This window comes from Thamnophis sirtalis, unplaced genomic scaffold (genome assembly GCF_051295495.1).
Source record: "Thamnophis sirtalis isolate CommonGarterSnake01/CBP01778 unplaced genomic scaffold, rThaSir2_p1.2 scaffold_2, whole genome shotgun sequence".
Lineage (NCBI taxonomy): Eukaryota > Metazoa > Chordata > Lepidosauria > Squamata > Natricidae > Thamnophis > Thamnophis sirtalis.
In genome coordinates, this window is record NW_028261382.1 from 17,210,454 (window position 1) to 17,236,550 (window position 26,097).

Sequence of the window (26,097 nt, forward strand, 5' to 3'; positions counted from 1 at the left end):
CAACTTCTGAAGGCAACTTCTGTTCCGTGGGTTGATTGTTCTCACTGTCAGAAAATGTCTCCTTATTTCTAGGTTGAATCACCCCTTGTTTGATTTCAATCCATTATTCCTTGTCTGGCTTTCGGGTGCTTTGGAAAATAGGTTGACTCCCCTCCTCTCTGTGGCAGCCCCTCAAATATTGGAAGACTGCTATCATGTCTCCCCTGGTCCTTCTCTTCACTAGACTAGCCAAGCCCAGTTCCTGCAACCGTTCTTCGCATGTTTTAGTCTCCAGTCCCTTAATCATCTTGGTTGCTCTTCTCTGCACTCTTTCTAGAATCTCCACATCTTTTTCATAGTGTACTGACCAAAACTGTATACAGTATTATAAGTGTGGTCTTACTAAGGCTTTATAGAGTGGTATCAGTACCTTCCTTGATTTTGATTGAATCCCTCTGTTAATGCAATTTAGGATTGCATGGGCTTTTTTGGCTGCCACCACACACTGCTGGCTCATATTTAGCTGGTTGTCCACTAAGACTCCAAGATCCCTTTCACAGTCCCTGCTGTTAAGCTGGTTTCACCCAGTCTATATAGTCCTAATCATTTGTCCTAATCAACACAAAAAACCTGACTGCATTGAATCACAGACCATGGCTAGGCATTGGGTTCACTAGTGTAGCACCCATAAGCACTAATTTGCTCAAATTCTGTCTTGGGCACAGCAGGCTCAGTTCAGAGGTGGGTTCCTACCAGTTCACACCTATTCGGTAGAACCGGTTTGTCAAATCTACCAAACCGGTTAGAAGAAGTTTCACCAGTGGACCCAGAAAGCAAGCCACATCTACAGAAGAGGTTCCAAATTTTTTTGAAACCCACCACTGGCAAGGATCTTGTAACTTGACAGCTTTAAGACTTGCATGCTTCAATGCCAGAGTTTCTGAATAGCTACTTGGACCCACCTAAGTACTAATTCATAATTTCATATCCGGTCACATGGGTGGCAAGCCACTCCCACAAAGGAGGCCACACCCACAGAGTAGGTTCCAACAATTTTTGAAACCCATCACTGGCTCAGTTCCTTCCTGCCAATCTAAAACATATCCTCCGAACCCCAAACCTGCCTACTGTACCCCAAGCCTCCTTACTTTTGGGGTAAATGTCAGCCAGGCCCCCTCCTAATTAAAAAAACCCAAGCTAAAATGTCTGCTCATGTCCCAATCCTATCAGGATCAGAAAGATAAAAGGATGCCATATTCATTGGAAAGAATGGCATTATGCCACCTTCAGATAGCAGATCTGGAGATCTTGAAAAAGCCTTTTTAATGCACTTTCGCTTGGACTAGTGGTAAAAAATATTCCTCTGGTTTCCTTGGAGGTTGCTGTGTTGCTCACATAACAGCTTGAGTGCTCCTTAGAGAAGAAGGGAGGGAAAACCCCTAAAACTTGTTTGTCTGATCTACTTCAGCCCTAAAATTAGGAGTAGTGGAATATCTATGGGGATTTTCAGTCATCTTCGGTCACGGTTGTCCCAAAGGTGCTTTCTTCAAGAGGCAACTGGACTTTCTGGTTTTTCCTTGAAGATGTTTCGCTTCTCAGCTTCTTCAGCTCTGGCTGGATGATGGAGAACGGAAGGATTTATACTCTTTGCAGACAGCTGGTCAAATCTCCAGGTGACCTTAATGACTTACTGAAACAATTTGAACGACCAGCTGTCTGCAAGGAGTATAAATCCTGCTATTCCCCACCATCTAATCAGAGCTGACAAAGCTTCTTGGATGAGAAGCGAAACGTCTTCAAGGAAAGAAGGTCCAGTTACCTCTTGAAAAAGCACCGCTGGGACTAAGGCTGCCTGGCTGATTAGATGACTCTCCGGATCGAAGACAGCCTAACTCACCGCCCCAAAGCCCACTTCTGATATGCCCGAGAAACAGACTCTTGTAATGGAAAAGCCTAGAATTATGTTTGACTTTATTCTTGGCGATCTGACTGCATAGTTCTCCAAGACCTTTCGCTTCTCATCCAAGAAGCTTCTTCAGAAAAAGTGCAGAGAAGAGCAACCAGGAGGATTAGGGTCTAGAGGCTAAAACATACGATGAACGCTTGCAGGAACTGGGCCAGTGGTGGGTTGCGGGCGGTATGCCCTGGTACGGGCATACTGGTGCCTGCTGGCAGCCGCAAGCACTATTCTGGTATGATGCTTTGGAGGCCGGCTTGCCAGCCCGCCCGTGTTGCTGAGCTGTGTTTTACCCAACCAGGCTGTTTGTGCATGTGCATGCAACCTATGGTGCCTGCGCGATGCTCCACCGAGCAGCCGGAGAGTCACGGGGTCGGGATGGGTATGCATCCGTGTGCAGCACCTAAGCACATGCCCGGCCTCGTCGCAGCATACCAGTTGCGATGAGACCCGGAAGCCACCACTGAGCTGGCCATGATTTTTCTAGTGAAGAGAAGAACCAGTGGAGACATGATAGCAGAAGAAGCTTCTCTGAAGAGCTGAAGAAGCTTCTTGGATGAGAAGCAAAACATCTTCAAAGAAAAACCAGGAAGCCCAGTTGCCTCTCAAAAAAGCACCTTTAGGAGTCAGGGAGATTACAATCAACCAATATAAATGCAGTCACGGGACAGATACAATCTCATGGAACATCCCTGTTTCTTTCCTTCCCTTTTGCTTTTGATGCATATGAAACAGCCTACAGCAGCCAGGATAATTGTTCCAAAAAGAATTCGGAGGGGTTGAACGTCGAGGCATCTGGAGAATATCTGGATTAGGCTGAAGTGCATCGCAGAAAAGACAAAGGAATCTCTCTGGTTTTCATCAGAAAGATTAGCATTGTATCACATAACGGTAGATCTAAAGATGTAGCCGCCTTTAAAAGCCTTTTAATGGACTTTGGCTTGGACGGATGGCAAAAAGGTTAACCTGGTTTCTTTGGAGGTCACAGGGGTGCTCGAATATCATCCAAAGCTCTCATCGTAGCCTAGCCTTCCCCCATCCCTTCTCCTTGTTTCAAATTTTGGAGGCTCCCACCTGTCTCAAATTATTACCTCCTAGAAGGCAGCTAATATTGGCACAATAGAACCACCAAGGGTGTCTGTTGAGGCCTGCGGAACTGGCAGTAGAGTCGGACAGTGAGGAGGTTGGGGAGGAGCATGGGCCAGTCCTGGAGGCTGGGAAGGCTCGGATGAGGGCTCTGTGTCGGAGGCAGAGAGGGGGCCAGAGCCATATGCCAGTTATCAGCTGCCTTCAGAGTCAGACATCAGTGAGGCAGAAGAACAGTGTGAACCTGTTCCCAGTGTGCACATGCGCAGAGCTGCCAGAAGGCAAGAATGATTAAGAAAAAAAGGGCAATTCGGGAGTAAGGCTTGAAGATGATTGGCCCCTCCCATAAGACATAAAAGGGATGTGAGCCAATTAGTTCATATAATCGGTTCAAGCTCTGAGAAGTTCTGTTTGATTCTGTGCTACGTTTGGCCTGGCAAAACTAATTGGCAATTCGGTCTCTGGCAGCGTTTCAAGGGAGATAAAGGTGGGCGCTTATCAACATTACCCTGAAAGACTGTGGCAACTCGAGCAGACATCTGTCGGACTCTTCACAGACTGTTTGTGAATCATTACAGGCAGGGGTGGGTCCTGGCTGCTGCTACTACTGGTTTGCTCAGGGACGTGCCGCATGCGCAGTACTAAAAAAATCCTTCTGCACATAGCCAAAAAGAAGATGGCGCTGCCTAAGGAGCCACTGAGAGAACTGGTTTGGGAGCATGACAGGCCTGAGTCACTGCGACCCAGGCTGCCAAGTTACTACCAGTTCGACTGAACCAGTCCGAACTGGTAGGAACTCACCTCTGATTACGGCCTGTGAATGACCATAATTCACAGCCGTCTAAATAAAAGAGGGTTTTGGGGACTAAGGTTATGGTTTATGCTTTCTCAGGGAGCCTAGGTGAGACCACCACCAAGGGCATCCACAGAAAAGGTCCAAATAGATCCAGATGATCAAATGATCAAATTCCACCCTCTTTTAACATGCGATCACAAATGATCAGTGAAAAATAAAAATCAGGAGACCTTAAACACCTTTCCAGATAATCTGACAGATTTTTTTTTTGGGTAGGTCGGTGCAACATAACAAAGCAACGACCTTCATATAATATCCACAATTGGTCCTTTTCCTGGGTTCACCCACAACTCAACTCATTGAGTCAGGTTGGCATCAGGGGGTCTCCTCATAGATGGTGAAGTCAAGATGGCAACCCCAACTGTGCCACTGAAGTTATGGCTGTTTTGAGGGGGCTGTCATAGGTTTGGGAACGCTCTGGTGACATTCTACACTAGGACACAAAACAGAACCAATCAAGGTTTTGTTTTGATCAAGTGGTATAGGGTTTCCTGCCTAGGCAGGGCTTATAAGACCGCCAAGGTCCCTTCCAGCCCTGTTATTCTATATTCTAAGGTTAACACTAACAGGAACCAACTGACCAGGCTTAGCATGTTGTGTGAAGGAAGCCACTAGGCCACTGGTGGGATTCAGCCAGTTCACACCTCTTCGGGAGAACCGGTTGTTAGCTTCCTAAGTAGTTTGGAGAACCGGTTGTTGGACAAAATCTCATTTTGTTTTTTTTCCCACTTTACAGGGCTAATCCTGTAAGGAAGGCAGGAAGGAAACATTCTGGTGTTATTTCTAGCCTCATCTTTATTGCTCTCCTTTCAGAATCTGCCTCTCCGGTTAACCCTTATTACATTGTAACAGCTAAGGACACCCATCGACATGAGTGATGTTGAGTTGGCCACACCCAATCACATGGCCACCGAGCCACGCCTACCCAGCTGGTCATTAGGGCAGAGAACCGGTTGTTAAATTATTTGAATCCCACCACTGCACTAGGCCAACTTAGTTCAACCTATTGTGTGAAGACAGCTGGTAGATGAATTGTTTGGTGGATTATTGATCTTCTGCAACTCAAAGCCAGTCAGTAGGGTTTTGCTTTTTGCTGGCTTTTTTATTCCACTTAATGAATTTGGCTTTGAGACCCGCGGTACAAAAAATGTCAATAGTCCAGAAATCCTCCCGGGTTTCAAAAAAGCCAAAATATGAATATTATTAGGTGCTATGCTTCTGCTTCGTTGGCATCAGCATAGAGGGGTGATGTTTTCCCATCCTTCCAGCGTACCATCACGTCTCCCAAGATTGGTGTTTTGGGAAGCAAATTGTCTTCAGCTCGATCCGGATTCTCTTTGTTTAGCAACACAAACGCCTGCTTCGCTTCTTCTTCATCCAGTGGGGTGTCTTCATAGCCTTCTTTGTGGGGGAAAAGGACCTTGTGGTTTCTGTGGAATGGAGAAAAAAACAATGTCTCCTCAACCATCCATTTCCGAGCATTCACCTCCAGAGATGATAGCAGGCAGTTAGGGGGAACCTAAGACTCGCTCAAAATAAGCATGCAAAGACATGAGCCCTGCTTTGGGAAAGTTTGGAAACGGAGATGGAATTAACTTGACTTAAATTAATTAATTTAAATTAGTTTAATTAATGCAAAGCTTCTTTTCTGGTAACATTGTACTGCAAACTAGAGCATACAAAACTTTTCCCAGACCAATTCTGGAATACAGCTCGTCTGCCTGGAATCCACACTGTATATTGGACATTAATACAATGGAGCAAGTCCAGAGGTCTTTCACAAGAAGAGTCCTCCATTCCTCTGCTCACAATAGAATCCCTTATGCCACTAGGCTTGAAATTTTGGGCTTGGACAACCTGGTATTGTGCCACCTTCGGTCTGACCTAAGCGTAGTACACAAAATTGCCTGTTACAATGTCCTACCTGTCAAAGACTACTTCAACTTTAGCCATAATAATACACAGGCAAACAATGGATACAAACTCAAGGTCAACCGCTCCAAACTTGATTGCAGAAAATACGACTTCAGCAACAGAGTAGTCAATGCCTGGAATGTTCTACCTGTCTCGGTTGTTACATCCTCAAAACCCCACAGCTTCAACCTTAAACTGCCTACCGTGGACCTCACCCCATTCCTAAGAGGTCCATCAAGGGGGCTTGCATAAGCGCACCAGCATGCCTAACGTCCCTGTCCTACTGTCCCCATTTATTCGTACCCATTTCCTGTGTTCATGTCCATGTTTATACTTAGACCTGTTATCTTGCACATGTTCAACAAACTAACTAATTAAATAAATAATAATTAACTAACTAACCAGGGCTCACCTAAGCCTAATCACACCACAAATATAATATTGGCTTGCTCTTTGTGTCTATGGTAAGGTGACCAGACATCCCGATTTTGGCGGGACAGTCACGATTTCTAACAATTTGTCCCGTGTCATTTATAAAAAGTCCCGATTTTCTGGCTTCATGTTGAAAGCCCAGTGGATTTGCTTAAGAAATCCTAACCGGGGCAAGACAAAAGACACCGTGTCTAATCCCTCTCTATGTCTCAGTACTTTCATTGAAGATATTAAAACATTAAAGCAAGAAAACGGACCCCCCCCGCACCCCTTTTACCTCATTTTATAAGAAAAGATGACCCAGTACCATAGAGCTGCAGGAAATACTAAGGCTAGAGTAGTAGCGATTGTTCCTTCCTGGATTTCCTGCAGGGGAGGGGCACGGAGGTTGGAGGTCGGCTCGTGTGGGAAAAAATGGTGGCTCCTGATTTTTCTTTGAAAAATATTTCCCTGGGACTATTTCACCATTTTACTTTGCTCAGTTCTTTGTATTAACATCTACATCATTCTGGATTGACTTGGAGTGCGTGCCTGCTGGTAAGTGAGCTGGTTTTTATTTTATTTTATTTTTTTAATGTATTTTAAAATAATATTTTATTTATTGTGCATAGGAGTTTTTAAAATAGTTTTATTCTGTGTGGATTCTTTTTTTAAATTGTCTTAGACTATTTAAAAAAAGATTCTATCCAAAATAAATTGAAGTGAAACCATTTTTAAAAATTCTAAAAATAGTTTTACTTCAATTTATTCTGTGTGGAATAGTTTGAAATGTTTTACTTCAATTTATTCTGTGTGGATTCTTTTTTAAAATTGTCTTAGACTATTTAAAAAAAGATTCTATCCAAAATAAATTGAAGTGAAACCATTTTTAAAAATTCTAAAAATAGTTTTACTTCAATTTATTCTGTGTGGAATAGTTTGAAATGTTTTACTTCAATTTATTCTGTGTGGATTCTTTTTTAAAATTGTCTTAGACTATTTAAAAAAAAGATTCTATCCAAAATACAAAATACCAGCTGCAGTTATTCACTTAAGAACTGTGGCAAGAAAGGTGGTATGGTGACCAAAGTTACAATGGCATTGAAAAAAGTGACTAATGACCATTTTTCACACTTAGTGACCATTTTCACACTTAGCGACCATTTTCACACTTAGCGACCGTTACAGCATCCTCATGGTCACGTGATCAAAATTTTGATGTTTGGCAACAGTTACAATTTATATTTGTAAATTGTAGTTATGTTGAAATAAAAAAAAATATTACAATACTATTTTTATGTTGTATGAAAATTTTTGTTGCTCCGTATAAAATTTTAATCAAGCCCCCCCCCCCTCCCCGGTCAAAGGTGTCCCTCTCTACCAATCTGAAAATCTGGTCACCTTAGTCTATGGAGATTCTCAGTCATCCAGGCCATGGTTGTCCCAAAAGTGCTTTTTCAAAAAGCAACTGGGCTTTGTTTAATTTTTTTCCCCCTTGAAGATGCTTCACTTCTCATCCAATAAGCTTCAGAGCTGAGGAAGCTTCTTGGATGAGAAGCGAAACATCTTCAAGGGAAAAGTACAAAAACAAAGTCCAGCTGCCTTTTGAAAAAGCATTTTTGGGGCTTGGCTCTTTGTATATGTGTGCCTTGGAGTTAGTTTTTCATTCCTGGGAACTAATCACTGCAAGATTTCAGAAGTGGCTTGCCATTGCTTCCTTTCTAGGGTTAAGAGAAAGTGACTGGCCCAAGATAGCTTTGTGTCCAAGGCAGGACTGGAACTCACAGTCTCCCAGTTTCTAGTCTAGTGGCTTAACCCTTACACTAAACCAGCTCAGAAGAAGTTGAACTTATATATATATCCCTTTATCTACCTACCTACCTGACTACTCTCTCCCTCTCCCTCCCTACCTACTGTATTTCTCTCTCTTTCTCTCCCTCTCTATCCCTCTATCTACCTACCTACTTTTTTAAAAAAATTGCATCTTCAAAACCTTGGTGCATCTTATACTCCGGTGCGTCTTATACTCTGAAAAATACAGTATGTATGTAGTTTGAAGAATAGGTCTACAGTGAAATCTCAAAAGTGTTTTTTTTTATCAAAAGGAAACTGGATTGTGTAGGAAGCCCATCCGGCCTCCCCCTCCCGAGAATGAAATATTTTGGGGAATATTAAAAGAGGCAGAATATTATATCTCCCTAAAGAACAAATCGGGGAAAAAATCTTAACAAAGGCAGAAAGCAACTCCAACAGCCTCCATCAGATGCCCAAAGTCTTTAGAGATGGATAATTTGTGCCCATTAAGAAAGATTGGGCCAGCCTATTCACAAATAAAACACCTTCAACTCCAGTTGATGGGATTAAGAAGGACAGGTTCTACTGCCAAGTTTTTCCTTGCACAGCACCTCATTTGGAAAATATTTCCATGGCAGCTTTCCAAGATAGATAAGGTCTGTAGTCATAAATACTCCTTTGAAAGACTTTTTGCCAGGCCTTTGCTGAATGTGAATGAGAGGAACTCACATTTGTTTAATAAAAGGGCTTTTGTCAGGACCAGGACTCTGCTTCGTGCTTTTTGGGGAAGCCTAGGTCAAAACAACTCCCCAAAATGTATAAAAGCCAACTATCCCAAGCCCATTTTGTCAGCTGCCCCAGAACTACATGCTGTTCTTGGTTCTTCTCATCGATAAACAGAGTCCTTCTTTCCAACCAGCCTCCATTTTATTTCCAGTGCCTTTCTCCTGGCTTGGAACCGGACTGGAGTTTTCTTCCAACTATTGTTTTCCCCTTGAGGAAGAGGTTCTAATCCTTCCATCACCCCCACCATCCTGCCAGAACCAATGAAGCTTCTTGGCTGAGAAGCAAAACGTCTTCCTCAAGGAGAAAAAAAAAGTCCAGATGTCTTTTGGAAAAAAAAACACCTTGGAGACAACCATGACCTGGATGATGATTGAAAATCTCCACAGACATCTGCAGTGAAAATAAGCACAGTTGGCCAGGTTAGTTACCTAACTTACCTAACTAAATTATGAAGAGAACTAGCAACTTTATTTGCACAATGTGCAAATTTTTGCTAAGTTTAACTGTGGTGGTTTTTGAGCCTCTGTTTTTCCACCATCCTAAAGGGTTTGATTAGGATGCAGTTTAATTCACTGGGCAAACTCAGAGTTGGACTCATCTGGCCACCACGGAGTCCTGTATTCAGAGGTACGCTGAATGCCAAGCCAAAGCCCAATATTATCACTCCAAAATATGACTTCTTCATACCTGTTGGCCCTAATATTTGCTCCCAGGAGCACAACACCAATGAGCAGAACGACAATGGAAAGGCCCAGGATAGAGTAATTCCATGCAGATGCTGAAAGAGAAAATGATAAGGAATTCATTTGGATGGGTTAATGTCCTAAGAAACTAAGGAGAAATTTCCTGACAGTTAGAACAATTAACCAGTGGAACAACTTGCCTCCAGAAGTTGTGAATGCTCCAACACTGGAAGTCTTTAAGAAGATGTTGGATAACCATTTGTCTGAAGGGGTGTAGGGTTTCCTGTCTAAGCAGGGGGATGGACTAGAAGACCTCCAAGGTCTCTTCCAATTTTGTTATTCTATTCTATTCTATTCTATTCCAGGTGCTCAGGGAGACTTATATAATCTTCTCATCTTCAGTTTTGTCTCACCTTTTTAGGGCATCTGTGGAAGGCAAGGAATGAGTCACAAAAGTCAAGATGGCAGCTGCAAGGACAACCTTCTGGGGTGAAGCTTCAGTTACACATCTGCAGCCACCATGTTGACTATTTGACTTGCTCCTTATAGAAGAAGACAGAGTTAAAGTCGGTAAAGGAATAACAGAATAATGTGGTTAGAAGGGGCCTTGAAGGTCTTCTAGTGCAACCCCTTGCCACACTCTACACCACTCCTGACAAATAGCTGTCTAATCACTTCTTAAATACCTCCAGGGATGGAGCACCCACAGCTTCTGGAGGCAAGCTCTGTTCAACTGTTTACATGTTCTTTATTCCCTGGTTAATTGTTAATTGTTAGCAGATAAGAGACACCCAATGACATTTCAGCCCTGCGAAAGGAGGGGGCGCATGAAGAAGATTCAAAAGAACACCACCCTGATTCCGCTTAATGTAAGAGGGGGCAGAGGGAAAACTCTACTAGACTTTCAAGGTTGTGTTATTATACTCTACAACTGCGGTGTCAAACTGGATTTCTTCAAGGGCCGGATCAGCACTGTAGTTCTCCATGGGCCAGCAGGTGGGGTAGTGCGGGCGAGATGGGACAGATGCCTCCAGCAGCACTCTGCCGGCCAAAAATAGGCCACGTAGAGGCCATGCGAGGCTTCCGCACAGCAAGTTTTCTGCCTCTCTGGCCTCCAGCAGCACTCTGCCAGCCAAAAGTGAGTCACGCAGGGGGCTTGCAGGACCTCCGCATCACCCGTTTTTAGCCGGCGGAGTGCTGCAAGAGTCCGTGGAGGTTGAAAACATCCCATGGGCCTTGAGTTTGGCACCCCTGCCCTACAACAATAGAATACAATTCTTCTGGTGTCTCTTACCTGACCTGTCCTGGTTGAAGGTATGGATTTCTCCTTGGTAGCAATAGCAATAGTACTTAGACTTATATACCGCTTTACAGTGCTTCACAGCCCTCTCTTTAATGGTTTACAGAGTCAGCCTCTTGCCCCCAACCATCTGGGTCCTCATTTGACCCACCTCAGAAGGACAGAAGGCTGAGTCAACCTTGAGCCTGGTGAGATTCGAACTGCCGAATTGCTGGCAGCCAGCAGTCAGTATAAGCAGCCTGCAGTACTGCATTCTAATCACTGCGCCATCATGCCTCATGGTACCAGGGAGAATCAAGGAACTATTCTGAGAAACCCACAGCACCAGCAGGGCAAGCTCTTCTATGCAAACTGAGAGCAAACCCCACACTAACCAGCACTGATGAGGTTACCTAGATTAGGGGTCCCCAACCCATGGTCTGTGGACTGGGCATGCCAGCAACTGGTCCGCGCAAACAAGCGAAGCCCATCCATGGGATGCAAAACCACACTCCCTGCAGTCCATGGGAAAACCTCTCTCCATGGAACCATTCCCTGATGCCCAAAAGGTTGGTGGCCATTGACCTACTAGATGGTGAATGAAAACTCTGCAAGAAAAGAACCATGCTCAGAGGGCACCAAGGGCTCCACATGTCAACCCTGAGCTACAGATATTCTTTTCTAGGAGAGTTCCTTCATTTTCATGCTATTGTACTCTGCTAGCAGATCTGGCAGCAGATTTGGACAGTGAAGAGGTTGGGAAGGAACACAAGCCAGTCCTGGAGTCTGGGAAAGGCTCTGAAGAGGGCTCTGTGTCAGAGGCAGAGAGGGGGCCACAGCTGTATGCCGGTGATCAGCTGCCTTCAGAGTCAGACATCAGTGAGGCAGAAGAACAGCTGGAGCCTGTTCCCAGTGTGCGCATGCGCAGAGTTGCCAGATGACGGGAACAGCTAAAGAACAGGGGTCTACTTGGGAGCAAGGCCACAGGTGGACGATGAATGGCCCCTCCCAGAGGAAATAAAAAAGGAGTAAAAGGGGAGAGGAGTTTCAGGAGACACAATTAATTCGCTTAATTGGCTTGTGATTCTCCAAGACTCCTTGCCAGATTTTGCAGATATTGGCCTATCAGCATTCTACACCAGAGAAGGTCTGTGACTGTAAATCCTCCCTTGAAAGACTTTGCTGGATGTGAATGAGCAGAATTCACAGTAAATTAATAAAAGAGGTTTTTGTTGGGACCAGGAGTTGGTTTCATGCTCTTTGGAAGCCTCGGTCAGAACAGATCTGCAGAGGGATGAGTAAGAGTGCAATCACTGCAGTAATTCTGTGGGAGATGACCAGGCTGAAACCTTAGAGGAGAGGTGAAACACGTCATAAGTCATGAGTCCCTACATGCCCCAGATATCTAAGTTCAGCCCACCTAGAATGCCTTTCTTATCTCCCATTCATTTCCCTTGAGTTGTCAGAATCTTGTAGAGAGCTTATGCATGCAATAAATCTTTATACTCCTCATCAGTGGGGCAGAAGAACAGCTGGAGCCTGTTCCCAGTGTGTGCATGTGTAGAGTTGCCAGGAGAAGGGAACAGCTAAGGAACAAGAAAGTAAAGCCACAAGTGGACAGTGAATGGCCCTTCCCATAGGGAATAAAGAGGAGCAAAAGGGGAGGGGAGTTTGCAGGAGACAATTAGTTCCATTCCTTAGGGTGAAGGTCTGTTCCTGACTTCTTGCCAAGTAATTGCTGCTACAGCGTGGCATTTGGAAGATATCAGCCTGGCAGCTCTCCAAGCCTGATAAAGGTCTGTAGTTGTGAAATCTCATGAAAGACTGTTTGCTGGAGAGGAATTGACTTTAATCTAAATAAAAGGGGTTTTATTGGGATGAGGAGTCGGCTTTGTGTTTTGGGGAAGCCTAGGTCAGAACACATGCCTTTTTAAAGACCAGTATCATGCTCCCCACAAGTCCCCTACTACTTCAGACCCAAAACCTGAACAAAGAGGACTCAGCCTAATCCAAACAAATTATGTGGTTAAAGCCTTGGAACCACTTACGATCTTCTCTTCGGAAAAGCCATAGCATCTCCTGCAGCATCTCTGGGGAGATGGTGTCTTCTGAAGGATTGTCAAGGTCTCCTGAGTCCTTCTGGGGCTGGGAGCTCATGATAGCCAGGACACCCTGGTCTGTATTCAATGCTAGGTTAGAAATCAGGAGACAGTGAGTATTTTCCCCCAGGTTTTTCATTTTTTAAAAATAAATCTATCAAATCAATGCATGACCAATGTGGCACCTGGGTGTCATACATTCTGATACAAATAAAACTAATAAGGTTAATCATAATTACGACATTCAATCAACTTATGTATGTATTATAGTAATACACATTTATGTTAGGTTGCAGTCTATCATTGTTCAGTTATTCCACGTTTTAGGTATTTTAGGTATTTATTGGGATTTATATGCCAAGTTTTCTCTTGTTATTACTTTCATTTTATTATATAAAAATGTATACACTAATATTTACCCTTCTCTTATTTCTGTCACTTATTCTAGCTTTTAATCACCCTTCATTAAAAGACTTTTTTCTTTCTTTGCTATCTAACTTTTAATCATGTCACCCAGCTTGAAAAAGAAAGAAAGAAAAGAGAAAGAAAAGGAAAAGCAATTCAAAACAACAACAAAAAAGAGAAATCATTCATTGTCTCTTGCCCGCTTCAGTGCTTCAATTGCTATGCTTTAAAAAAAGAGAGAGGGAAATGGAAAAGCAAATCAAAACAAAAAGAAAAAAGAAAATCATCTATCCATCGTCCCTTGCCCTCTTCAATATCTTAATTGCTATGCTTTTTTTTTTACTTGCCTCCCAAACTCCTCTCTTAAATCTTTATCTCTGTCAGTGTCTGCTTCTTGGATGTTCAATCTAGGTATTCCTCTTAGCTGTACCCTCTTCCACTACCTAATTTCTAAAATTTCTACCCAGGCCCCTGAGGAGACAGTGAGTATTGATGGTGCTACTATGAACACAGATAACATGCCAGCCTAGGCTAAAATGTGACAGGGTAGGACAGGGAACCCAACTGTTACCTTTGCAGATTGTCCCAAACAAGTTAATCTCTTTAAGACATCACAGGTTTTATTTAATTGAACATTGCCTGCTGTATCAACAATCAGACCTATCATCTTGTTGAAACTTGGCAGGCTAAAGAAAGAGCGATCTGCTTTTGAGCTCTGAATTATCGTCTTAATAAAACTCTCTCCTTCGATAAAGAGCCTCGTGAATCTATCTAGGATTTATGAGATTCTGAATTTTTAATAGCTCAGTGAAAATGGAGCAACCTTGGCAACAAAAGAGCTGGAGGCCCTTCCCGAAAAGCTCTAGCTGTGGGTGAAAGAAGAGAACAGCGGCTTCAGAGAAGTTCTAGAGCTCAAGAAGAGAAGGAATGTGCTTCCACACGATCTGAAGGCCTTGGGTGGTGGCTCAGATTGAGCCAAGGTGTTAGAAATCTCCCATTTCTATCATGCTGTTCTGTAGACCGCTGAATAGACAGGCTACTTTAATTAGAACTTAAGAAGCTTTGGGGCAGAGCCTGGGGGCAACAGGGAGGGAATAGAAAGGTAGGTGATCTAGAAGAAGGAGAGCAGAGCCTGGAGGAGGAGTCAAAAGAGGCATCAGCTTAGAGTTGCTGCATCGCCACAAATAGACTAAACCCAACCCCTCTTGAATTCTGTGGACCCTTATCTAATTCGTAGCTGGTGTTAACCATTAGTTGAGAATATTCCTGTGTATAGTCATAAGTAGCAGTAAATCAATTTATTTGGACCGCCACATGTGTGGATGTGATCTTTTGCACCTGATATTTGTATAGGAATATGGAGATAGCCTTGAAGAAGGTATGCAGCAGCTATTACCATCTCCTCCCTCCCACTCCCTCCCTCTCTCTTTCTCCCTCCCTCCTTCCCTCCCTCTCTCTCTCTCTTGGAGTCCTTGGTGTTCTCCATGCTTGCTTGCTGGTTTTCTTGTAGACATTTCATAACCCAAACTAGGTAACATCATCAGTGCTGTTGATGTTACCTAGTTTGAATAATGAAACATCTGCAAGAAAACAATCAAGCTCAGAGAGCACCAAGGACCCCTCATTTCAACCCTGAGTTACAAATATTCTCCTTTATTGGCTCTATCTATCTATCTATCTATCTATCTATCTATCTATCTATCTATCTATCTATCTATCTATCTATCTATCTTCTATCTATCTATCTTCTATCTATCTATCTTATATCTATCTATCTATCTATCTATCTATCTATCTATCTATCTATCTATCTATCATCTAACTACACAAACACACACACACACTGTATATATACATACAACCATTAGCTTGACCCAGGAAAGGAAGAGAAACTGAGAAAGAAACTCAAGAATCACCCCGCCTTTACTCTCCTTGGTATAAAAGGGAGGGAGACAGGAAACTCTATCAGTCTTTCAAGATTCTGCTAATACATCTGCAAGAATAAAATAGAGTTCCAGAAGCCCTTGCGGTGTCTGTTTCCTAGCCTGGTCTACCTCAAAGAGCCAACAGTGCTTTTAGTTTTTGCTTCTTTTTGTCCTTGTTTTTTTTAAAAAAATGGCATTAATGTTTAACGTACACTATTGCTTACGTGGCTTCCCTCCGCCCTTCTTTTGAAAAATTGCACCATGAATGTTTGGAAGGACCCCAAGGTTTGCAAAGGAAGGACTTTGGGACTGCAGGATGCCCTCCCTTGCCCTCTCCAGAACAAATTGCAGACAAATTGTGTTTGTCATCTATCTCTATTAATGTGTGATTATCACAGTGAGAGTTAATAACCACTGTTGTCTAAAACAAAGGTTTGCACCCTATGGTGGGATTCAGCCTGTTTGCACCTATTCAGGAGAACCAGTTGTTACCTTTCTGAACAGTTTGGAGAACCGATTGTTGGAAGAAATCTCATTTTGTTCCCCCCCCCCCAACTTTACAGGGCTAACCCTGTAAGGAAGGCAGGAAGGAAACATTCTGGTGTTTCTAGCCTAATATTGATTGCCCTGCTTATAGGAACGGCCTCTCCAGTTAACCCTTATTGCATTGTTACAGCTAAGGCCAAGCGCCCATCAACGTGAGTGATGTTGAGTTGCCCCCCCCAGTCACATGACCACTGAGCCACACCTACCCAGCTGGTCATTAGGGCAGAGAACCAGTTGTTAAATTATTTGAATTCCACCACTGTTTGCACCAATAGAACCCAACTGGCATTCGTAATGAAGGAGAAACAGTGCAATAATTTGCACATTTTCATCTTTTTTTCCTCCCAGAACACAAGCATGGATTCGGTAAAGGCTGTATGATTCTCTTAATTGTGGGTAGGGCGGGAATCCATTTGCTCTTGGAAGGTATTCCTATTTAATCATCAACCATGAAATGTGATGAATTCCAGACTAAATGATAAATCCATTTGTTAGAAGACGAGAGGGCAAGCTGACCTTCTCTTCAAGAAAAACGGAAAACATGAGTTTAAAAGAGAAAAGATGAAATAACTTGGCAGAGAAATATGCACTTAGTCTAATTGTAGTTAACATTAGAACAAACTTTGTCCCTGACTCTTTGACCACTGAGAGAATGACAAAAACAACAGAAATGTATTTTGGACTTCCGCCTTTCTATAACACATGCCACTCATTTCTTAAATTAATTAATTCCCTGAATTTGCAAATACAATAAATCATAAAGTTGGCTGGGTTGGTACAACAGAATGAAACCTCCAAAAGCTAAGCAAAATTTAAACTAACCAAGGTTAGTTGGCTGTCCTGTGAATCTTTCCCCAGTTAGGAGGAATGTGTCGTGTGAACAGTTTTAAAGCTGTTTTCTACAAATCAAGATTCGTGTTATGCTGCTAGAATACTTCTTTCGAAACCATACTTCGAAATGTTTTTTTTAATTTCTTTATTTATCAAATTTACAAACTGCTTCTCTCCCTCACAGCGGGATTCTCTGGTTGCATTAAAAACTGAAAATATGAACAACTTAAGATGACATTAATCAAGTTCCTAACAATTATCAGACTTGAAAAAAACAAAGCCCATTTCATATTCCAAACATTCTGAAATGGCCTTATTTACTGCACTATAATAAAACACTGAAGATATCTGGTACGTTATACAAATTTCTTCCCCTTCCTTATCTGAAGACCGTGGCACGACAAAACTGCGCTCGACTAAGCCGCGCCCGATTAAACCGCGTCGCTGACGTCATCAACAGGGCGACAAAAGCGAGCGCGGAGAAAGAAGGGCGCTTTAAATAGCGCTTTGAAAGCAAGCCGATTCAACTTAAGGTAAGGGTTAGGTTTAGGGTTAGCTTTAGGGTTAGGTTTAGGGTTAGGTTAAGGGTTAGGGTTAGGTTTAGGGTTAGGTTAAGGGTTAGGGTTAGGGTTAGGGTTAGGGTTAGGGTTAGGGTTAGGGTTAGGCTTAGGCTTAGGCTTAGGTTTAGGGTTAGGTTAAGGGTTAGGTTTAGGGTTAGGTTTAGGATTAGGTTTAGGGGGGTTAGGTTTAGGTTTAGGGGTTAATTTTAGGTTTAGCGTTTACAGCGTGCTTCTGTCTTCACGCTGTTGTCGCGCTGTGATGACGTCAGCTACGCGGTTTCGTCGAGCGCGGTTTTGTGGTGGAACCTCTGAAGACTATAATCTTCTGATAAGGATAGTCTATATCCTTATAGTCTATATGGTATGTCCAAAGAATACTTGTGAGTGCATTTCCTGAGTGAACTATATTTGTTTTTCTACCACTCAAATAGTTATATATTACATTAATTATTTGTTAATATAATTATCTTAGGTGTTATACAATTAATATAATTAATTTTGTTAATTATCTTGGGGGTCTTGTTCGACTTTGGTACCAAGTATTTCTCTTGCTGGAGATTGATGAAACTTGGCTAACTCTAATCAAACTAACTCTGTGATTATAGTCCTTCAGGAAGCACTGGGTGTGAAGTGCTGAGTTAGAGATACAGCAGGGTTGAAGAATTTTATGACATGGTGTATGAGTTGCATTCCCCATGGTTGGAGAACCTCGAGGTAATGAGATGTCGGATCTTGCCAACACCGAGCATTGGGCTGTAGGAGATGGAAGCCAACCATTTATGAAGAGTAAAGAATATCAGCTTCTGACACATTGACAGAATGGAAACTCTGTAGGAGCCACACACTGGGAATGGATGGATCAGAACCTTGATCAAGGTTAAAGTCTACATGCAGCTCTTCAGTCACTGATAATGCGTCTGTGATCTTGTTGTCGCCCGCCAGTGGCTAGCGGAGCTAGCAACAGATTCGGACAGTGAGGAGGTTGGGGAGAAACATGGACCAGTCCTGGAGTCTGGGGAAGGCTTTGATGATGGCTCTGTGTCAAAGGCAGAGAGGGGGCCACAGCTGTATGCCGGTGATCAGCTGCCTTCAGAGTCAGACATCAGTGAGGCAGAAGAACAGCTGGAGCCTGTTCCCAGTGTGCGCATGCGCAGAGTTGCCAGATGACAGGAACAGCTAAAGAACAGGAGTGACCTTGGGAGTAAGGCCACAGGTGGACGATGAATGGCCCCTCCCAGAGGAAATAAAAGAGGAGTAAAAGGGGAATGGAGTTTCAGGAGAAACAATTAATTCGCTTAATTGGCTTGTGATTCTCCAAGACTCCTTGCCAAGTTTTGCTGATATCGGCCTGGCAGCTCTCCAAGCCAGATAAGGTCTATGACTGTAAATCTTCCCTTTGAAGACTTTGCTGGATGTGAATGAGCAGAATTCACAGTACATTAATAAAAGGGGTTGGGACCAGGAGTTGCTTCATGCTCTTTGGAAGCCTCGGTCAGAACAGATCTGCAGAGGGATGAGTAAGAGTGCAATCACTGCAGTAATTATATGGGAGATGACCAGGCTGAAACCTTAGAGGAGAGGTCAAACATGTCATAAGTCATGAGTCCCTACACGCCCCAGATATCTAAGTTCAGCCCACTTAGAATGCCTTTTTTATCTCCCATTCATTTCCCTTGATCCGTGAGTTGGTCAGAATCTAGTAGAGAGCTTACGCATGCAATAAATCTTTATACTCCTGCCTGAATCTCTTTTATTTCCCAGCGCTTGACAATTTCCTTGTACAGGCTCAAAATGAAACATATCTACTTTGTACTTCAGTACAACTTGCCCAAGAGAACTCATCTCATCTTCATCACAATGCCTCAATGCACTTCTCTTTAGTTATTGGTAGGTTTATTGATTGACTGCATTTTTTTAACAATGTTCAATTGCTGAAGTTCCCTGGAAAGTATTTCAGCAAGGGAATATTTAGTGTTCCATACTTCTACTATGTAAAGAGTCATAGATGTGGCCTTGAAGCAAATATTCGGAAACCATTTGGTGAACAAAAAGGACAGAAGCATTGCTTAAGTCCTGGAAAAGGAGATAGTATTGAGAAAATACTTAGCTTGATTGTTTTCTTGCAGATGTTCCTTTACCTGACTAGCTAATATCATCAATGTTTGAAGAGAATGGGGTTGGTCTCTTTTTGTATGCAAGTGGGTTGCTCTGTCAGTATTGATTGTAGATAATCCCAACAACATTGACAGCAATCCACCAATAAGTAAACAGACAGCAAGCCTCACTCCCTTCTAGCACTGATGATGGTACCTAGTTGGGTAAGGAAACATCTGCAAGAAAACCACCAAGCTCAGAGAGCACCAAGGGCCCCTCAGTTCACCCCTGAGCTACAAATATAGCAAGAACAAGAGCACTTAGACTTATATACCACTTCACAGTGCTTTTATAGCCCTCTCTAAGTGGTTTACAGAGTCAGCATCTTGCCCTCAACAATCAAGGTCCTCATTTTACCCACCTTGGAAGGATGGAAGGCAGAGACAACCTTGAGCCAGTTCGGGATCGAACTGCTGGCAGTCAGCACAGTCAGCCTACAATACTGCATTCTAACCACTGTGCCACCACGGCTCCTATTCTCTTCTATTGAGAAGAGTCTTAGGTTGGTTCTTCCCCAGCTCCCCAAAGTGGAAATGGAGACGCAAAACTAGATTTGGAAGATACATGTCGGTAGCCTACATCAATGAAGAAATATCTTCCTGTGGGGTTGGTTTCCTGATCCGGTCTACTTCCTAGGGTTGATACTAGTACAAAACAGGGAACTTACCATACACCAGGAAGCATAAGGTTGTCCAAAATATCCCCATGATGGTTGGAATCACCCTTCAAGGGGAAACTCTTCTTTTAGAGGATCCTTCAGTGGAAGCTAGGAAAAGGGAAACCACAATATTTAATCCTGAGAGCAGTCTGCCTTACCATAGGTCAGTGGTTCTTGACTTAATTATTCCTTTTCCAGGTATCAAATAATGCCATTACCCCAACAAAAAGAGAAAAATTAAACACACACAGACAAATGCATACAGTTCTTACGCAAGCATCTCAGCAATGGTAATCCAAACTCAAAATAAGGAATTAAAATTGTTCTGTTGCCTCCAGGATATAACAGAGGTGGAAAGAAAGGAGGTGAAGGACGAGAAGGAGGGGGGGGAGGAGGAGGAGGAGGAGGAGGAGATGATGACGAAGAGGAAAAGGGAGAGGAGGAGGAGGGGGAGGATCCAACAGAGGCAGTAAATACAGATTCCTTTGTAAAAATTACAATTTTAATAGCATAATTTTATAGGTTTAAATCATATAAAATACACAATAAAATAAAACAGTATGAAAGAGACCCAGTGGCATTGCTCTGAGGAGTCAAACAGGTCAGCCTGAAGCAAATAACAAGCATTACACAATGTCATAAGCAATCCTCTTAATTGTTCTCTTAATTGGGGGATGGGGCTCCATTTGGTTTTGCAGTCCAATGCTGCATTCATTGCATTGTTGTTGTTGCTGCTACTGCTGCTGCTGTTGCGTTGAAAGCCTGCAGGCCTCCACGCCTGAGTCAAATTTAAACTTAGAGATAACTGTTGAAATAGGCTGCAATTAAAGCTACCTTTTATTTATTTTTCCTTTTGATTTACAGTGTTATAAATCGCGTTAGATTGTATTGATTCAATACAGTGATGTTTATACAATATGATTAGCGGTGATCCACATTCCGTTAGATGGCTTAAAGCATTGAAAATAGAGAAAGAAAGAAAAATATCAGTTATTAATTGTAATTTAGGATGTCCATATTGCAGGCATAAACAATGCAGCAATCTTTGAAGAGAGATTCGTGGCATGATCATCAAATAAAAAACATAGCTTTTCATTTTCTGGCAGATATCAACACTCCAGTTATTACATTTGATTGTTTCCCGATTGCTAATTTGTACCCTATGACTATCATTAAGTGTTGCACCTTATGATTCTTGATGAATGTATCTTGTCTTTTTTATGTACACTGAGAGCATCTGCACCAAAGACAAAATCCTTGTGTGTCCAATCACACTTGGCCAATTTTATTCTATTACAGAAAGGACAATGCCAGAATCCACCAGCAAAAGTTTCACCTAGGCTCAGAGAGTGGGACATCCACAAAAGTGTCAAAAATACATTAAAACAGTGGTGACAAAGCCCTGCCCCTTTTTACAATGCATGTCACATGTAAAAATTAGATGGGGTTTCAATTGTACAGCCAGAGCTTCCATCTTAACTTTGTCAACCTCACATGGATACTCATGGCTATGTAAATTCAACCCTGATTGTTAGTGGCTTATCATGGCATACGGGCAAATCCAATAAACAGTGGCCCACTTGACCTTTTCTTTGGGGTTCCAGCAGGTTCTGACAGGTTCTGGAGAACTGGTAGTGGAAATTTTGAATAGTTCAGAGAACCAGTAGCAGAAATTTTGAATAGTTCAGAGAACCGGTAGCAGAAATTTTGAATAGTCCAGAGAACTGGTAGCAGAAATTTTGAATAGTTTGGAGAACCGGTAGCAGAAATTTTGAATAGTTCGGAGTACCGGCAGCAGAAATTTTGAATAGTTTGGAGAACTGGTAGCAGGAATTTTGAGTAGTTCGGAGAACCGGTAGCAGAAATTTCAAATAGTCCAGAGAACCGGTAGCAGAAATTTTGAATAGTTCAGAGAACAGGTAGCAGAAATTTTGAGTAGTTCGGGGAACCGGCAAATGCCACCTCTGGCTGGCCACAGAGTGGGGTGGGAATAGAGATTTTGCAGTATCCTTCCCCTGCCACACCCACCAAGCCACACCACATCATGCCCAGCAAGCCATGCCCACAGAACCGGTAGTAAAAAATAGAACAGGTACTAAAAAAAATTGAATTTCACCACTGGGTTCCATGCACAGTATGAGAGCAGAATTGGGCAATCCCTGGCAGCTCAGCCCTTATTGGCTGGCAAATCTGTGCCCTCAGATTGACAGAGTTGGAAGGGACCTTGGAGATCTTTTAGTCCAACTAGCTGTTCAAGCAGGAGATCTTATATGTCATTTCAGACAAGTAGCTATCCAGTCTCTTCTTAAAAACCTCCAGTGATGGAGCACCCACAACTTCTGAAGGCAAGCTGTTCTGCTGGTTCAATGTTCTCACTGTTAAGAAATTTCCTCTTAGTTCTAGGTTGCTAGAGAGAGAGATAAAGTTTTAAAGTCTTGTAGAACTTTCACCCAGTTAATTAACTGCACTGGTCAGAGGGCACATTGAATTTAGTCCAAACCCAAACCAACTGCAGGATGGTTTAGCACAAGCAATGTGCCAACCATTTCTCTGTATTGTAAAGGAGAAGGAGAAGGGGAAAGAAGAAGGGGAAGGGAGTGGAGGAGGAGGAGGAGGAGGAGGAGGAGGAGGAGGAGGAGGAGGAGGAGGAGGAGGAGGAGGAGGAGGAGGAGGAGGAGGAGAAGAAATGTGAAGAAATGGGGTGGAGAAGGAGAGGGTTGAAGTTCTTTTTCTGGCAATTGCTTCAGGAACAATTCTTTCTGCAACTGGCTGATTCCCTCCTCACTGGTCTGAGTGAGAATTCAGCCTGGGATGGCTTCCAAGCATACTTCCCACCCCCCAATCTCAGTCTTTCTGTTTGGGCATGAAGCCAAAGTTCATGTCTGTCAGGGCCCTCTATAATCACTTTCTTTCTTGCTACATTCCTCTCCTTTACCTTCTTTACAACTCAAAGTTCAGATTGCATGATTAAAAGTTTGACCCTTGAACAAAAACCAGAACTGAAAGAGGTACTTGATGTTCTCTCTCTCTCTTTTTTGCATCTTTTCCTGTAAGTATAGCTCTAATTCATGCATTACTTCATTGCATTTTTATAGCACAGTCATCTGCAAGGATGATGTTCAGAATACTTTATTCCCTGAATACCAGCGCCACTGGTCTGCCTCTGTAGCCCTTAAGTTTCTATCTAATATAACACAATGCAGTCAGGTAAAGAGCTGAAAAGACAGTGTATGTTATGCTGTGGCAGTATACAATATAAATTCTCTTAATTTTGGTGGGGTTCCTTTCCCCACTAGCTGAGCATGTAAGGCAGACTACACATTTGGCTCACTTCTGATTCGGTATATTGCACCAACCTGAACACTCAAAAATCAAGCAAGGTTGGTTGTATGAATACATCCAAATGTTATTTGTCTTGATCTGCCCTGCCTCCCTACCTTTTCCTGAGGGGGAAACTTCCTTTCCATACAGTATCTGATCCTGCTCTGGGACTTCTTCCTGACAGAACTTAGGTGCTCCATGTTTTTCCTTCCTTAATGGACTTTTTGAATGGAGTGGAAACACCCACATACACCAGAAAAAGAAAGAAAGAAAGAAAGAAAGAAAGAGGGAGGGAGGGAGGGAGGGAAGGAAGAAGGAAGGGAGGAGGAGGAGGAGAGGAGGAGGAGGAGGAAGAGGAGGAAGAGGAGGAGGAGGAGGAAGAAGAAGAAGAAGAAGAAGAAGAAGAAGAAGAAGAAGAAGAAGAAGAAGAAGAAAGTGGGGAGGAAGAAGGGAAGGAAGGAAGGAAGCAGGAGATCAAATATTAAAAGTGGAAGGCAGGGATTTATACATTTTCCCCTTGGAAAATCAGAAGCTGGTGAACAGTGCTTCCCAAGGGCTTATTAGTATGCCTTGAACCTATTCCTTCTCTAAGGGGCATGTACTGAAGCACACCAATGCATGTGCAAGCAAAAAGACATGTATGCCCTCGGGATGAATCTGAATTGGAACGAGGACAGATTCCACCAAAGTGTCAGAGTCACAGACCCAAGTTAGAGGAGACGAAATCAAAAGTATTTCCAAGCATGAGTAGTGAACCCAAAAGCTCTTCTCAGCACTTTTCACACATCTGGCACCAAAGTTACGCTTCCCTCTCCCCCCCGCCCCCTCTTCTAAAATCCAGTCATTGTCCTCCTGGCCCCATAAATGTTCTTAGCTTCCTTTTGCTCTACTCGTCCAATCTTGAAGAACAAAAAAACTTACCAAAAGACACGTAGCTTGGCCCAGATAAACGGAAGGCAGCAAGACCTGATCCTTTGCCACATTCAGAACATCTGGCAAGTTGGGAGGACCATGGCATTCACCCCTTCAGGTGCCGTAACTAATAGGATGCAGTCGTTCGCTGCCTTCCCTTGCAGCTAAGAGAACTTGTAACCCAGGGAAAAGGCATTTTGAAAGTCTCCCCACCCGTCACACCCATGCAACTTTCTGCCAAAGGTGAGTGAACTTTTCCTCAATCAGAGCCTCTTGGCTGCTTGTCAACAGGAAGACTCGTGATTCTATCTTCTTGGTCCAGAAAATGCCACAGGCAGAAAAAGCCATTCCTCTTCTGAACGCTTTTCTTAAATTAACCTGAATGCCAATTATTGCCAAAGACATTTTTTCCCCCATGGTGACAAAATGAAAGGAGACGTAGTCTTCTCCCTGGGAGGCTTATTTCCTCTTCTCTTTTAAGATGCTCCAGGACAAAACGTTAGATTTTATTTGGCAAAAAATATCTCCATTTCTTTAGATGCAGGCTCTCTCTTTCTATCATCTTTCTAGCTCTACTTCTGATAACTCAGGGGGTAAAAACTCGATTTCATTGACGGCCGCATCAAGGTTGTGGTTGACCTTGGGGTCCTGGGGTGGGAATGGCCAGGGTGGGCGTGGCTAGCTCGACATCACTCATGTTTGGGGGGGGGTTGATTGGGTGGCCCGAGTGCTCTGCCAGCGAAAACATGCTTCCGAGCTTCGTTTTCGGCTATGACAGCCTCCTGCAATGCCTTCCCAGTGAAAATGGAGTTTGGAAGGGCTGCCCGCGGCCCTCACAAGGACCATTTTCACTGGCAGAGGCACTGCGGGCCCATCCTTCGCTGTTTCCATGATGGCCCCGGAGGCCAGATCTGGCCCCCAGGCCTTGAGTTTGCCACCCTTGTTTTATTTGTATCTGTTTATCCATCCACCCATCTATCAATCCAGTATTTTCCATAGGTGCATGGGTACGTTTGTGTGTCAAACTAATCTGTTTGATTAAAGTAGCCCTGCACCATTATGACACAATCCCTGTTGAAGTTCGAAGGAACAGATGAGACGTGAGGCGGCTGAGGTAAGCGAACAGCTATTTATTGTGTAAGAGCAACAGGCAACTATATACAGATCAGGGGTGGGTTTCTCGCCCCGCTCCAACCGGTTCGGTTGGAACGAGGCCGGCGGCGTCCTCGCGCACGCATGCGGCGTCCTCGCGCACGCATGCGGCGTCCTCGCGCACGCATGCGGCATCCTCGCGCACGCATGCGGCATCCTCGCGCACGCACGCGGTGCGTGCATGCGTACTAGCATCTGCACGATGCTCCAGCTGCTCCGGGAGGATCACGCAGGCGCTGTATGCGTTCTGCGCATGCGTGGAAGCGCAGAATTCGTAAAAACCGGGTAAGGAGCGGGCGCGGGTGTGCGGGCGCACGCGGGCGCGGGGGGGGGGCTTCGCCGTTCCCGGAAGTTACTTACTTCCGGGTTCGGCGACCAACCGGATCGCAGGGACCGGTGCGATCCGGTTGAAACCCACCCCTGATACAGATAGAATTTTAGCACCTCGCTCTGCTTGACAGCTATTTATACGGGAGCTGTCAAGCAGGGCGACCAATAGGAGTGCCTCTGCAGCCCGCGCTCAGCCAGCTGCCTCTTAGCCAATCAGGCGCGGCTAGGCTGTTGCCAGCTGTCAATGGTAAGTCGAGGACTTGTGGCTGGTCATAAGTCGAGGACTTTAAGAGCGGTCACAAGTCAAGGACTTAGCAATCCAGACTCCTTTTGTACATGTCACAGTCAGAGTGGGTTCCTACTGGTTCGGCCCGGTTCGGCCAAATAGGTAGTAACTCAGCCGGCCATGCACCCGAACTGGTTCTATCGGCGTCGCTGTAGACGCCGCCATCTTCTTTT

General features: G+C 43.7%; 1 protein-coding gene across 1 annotated transcript; it reads right to left on the reverse strand.

Moving 5' to 3' along the window:
• Positions 1–4,653: 4,653 nt before the first annotated feature.
• Positions 4,654–24,352, reverse strand: SLC51B (SLC51 subunit beta). The gene is made up of 5 exons (XM_014057123.2): positions 24,166–24,352; positions 19,933–20,031; positions 12,794–12,934; positions 9,471–9,561; positions 4,654–5,308 (listed from the first exon to the last, which is right to left on the reverse strand). The coding sequence occupies exons 2-5, from the start codon at positions 19,970–19,972 to the stop codon at positions 5,089–5,091; spliced, it is 492 nt and encodes a 163-aa protein (XP_013912598.1). The 5' UTR covers positions 19,973–20,031; positions 24,166–24,352; the 3' UTR covers positions 4,654–5,088.
• Positions 24,353–26,097: the final 1,745 nt, after the last annotated feature.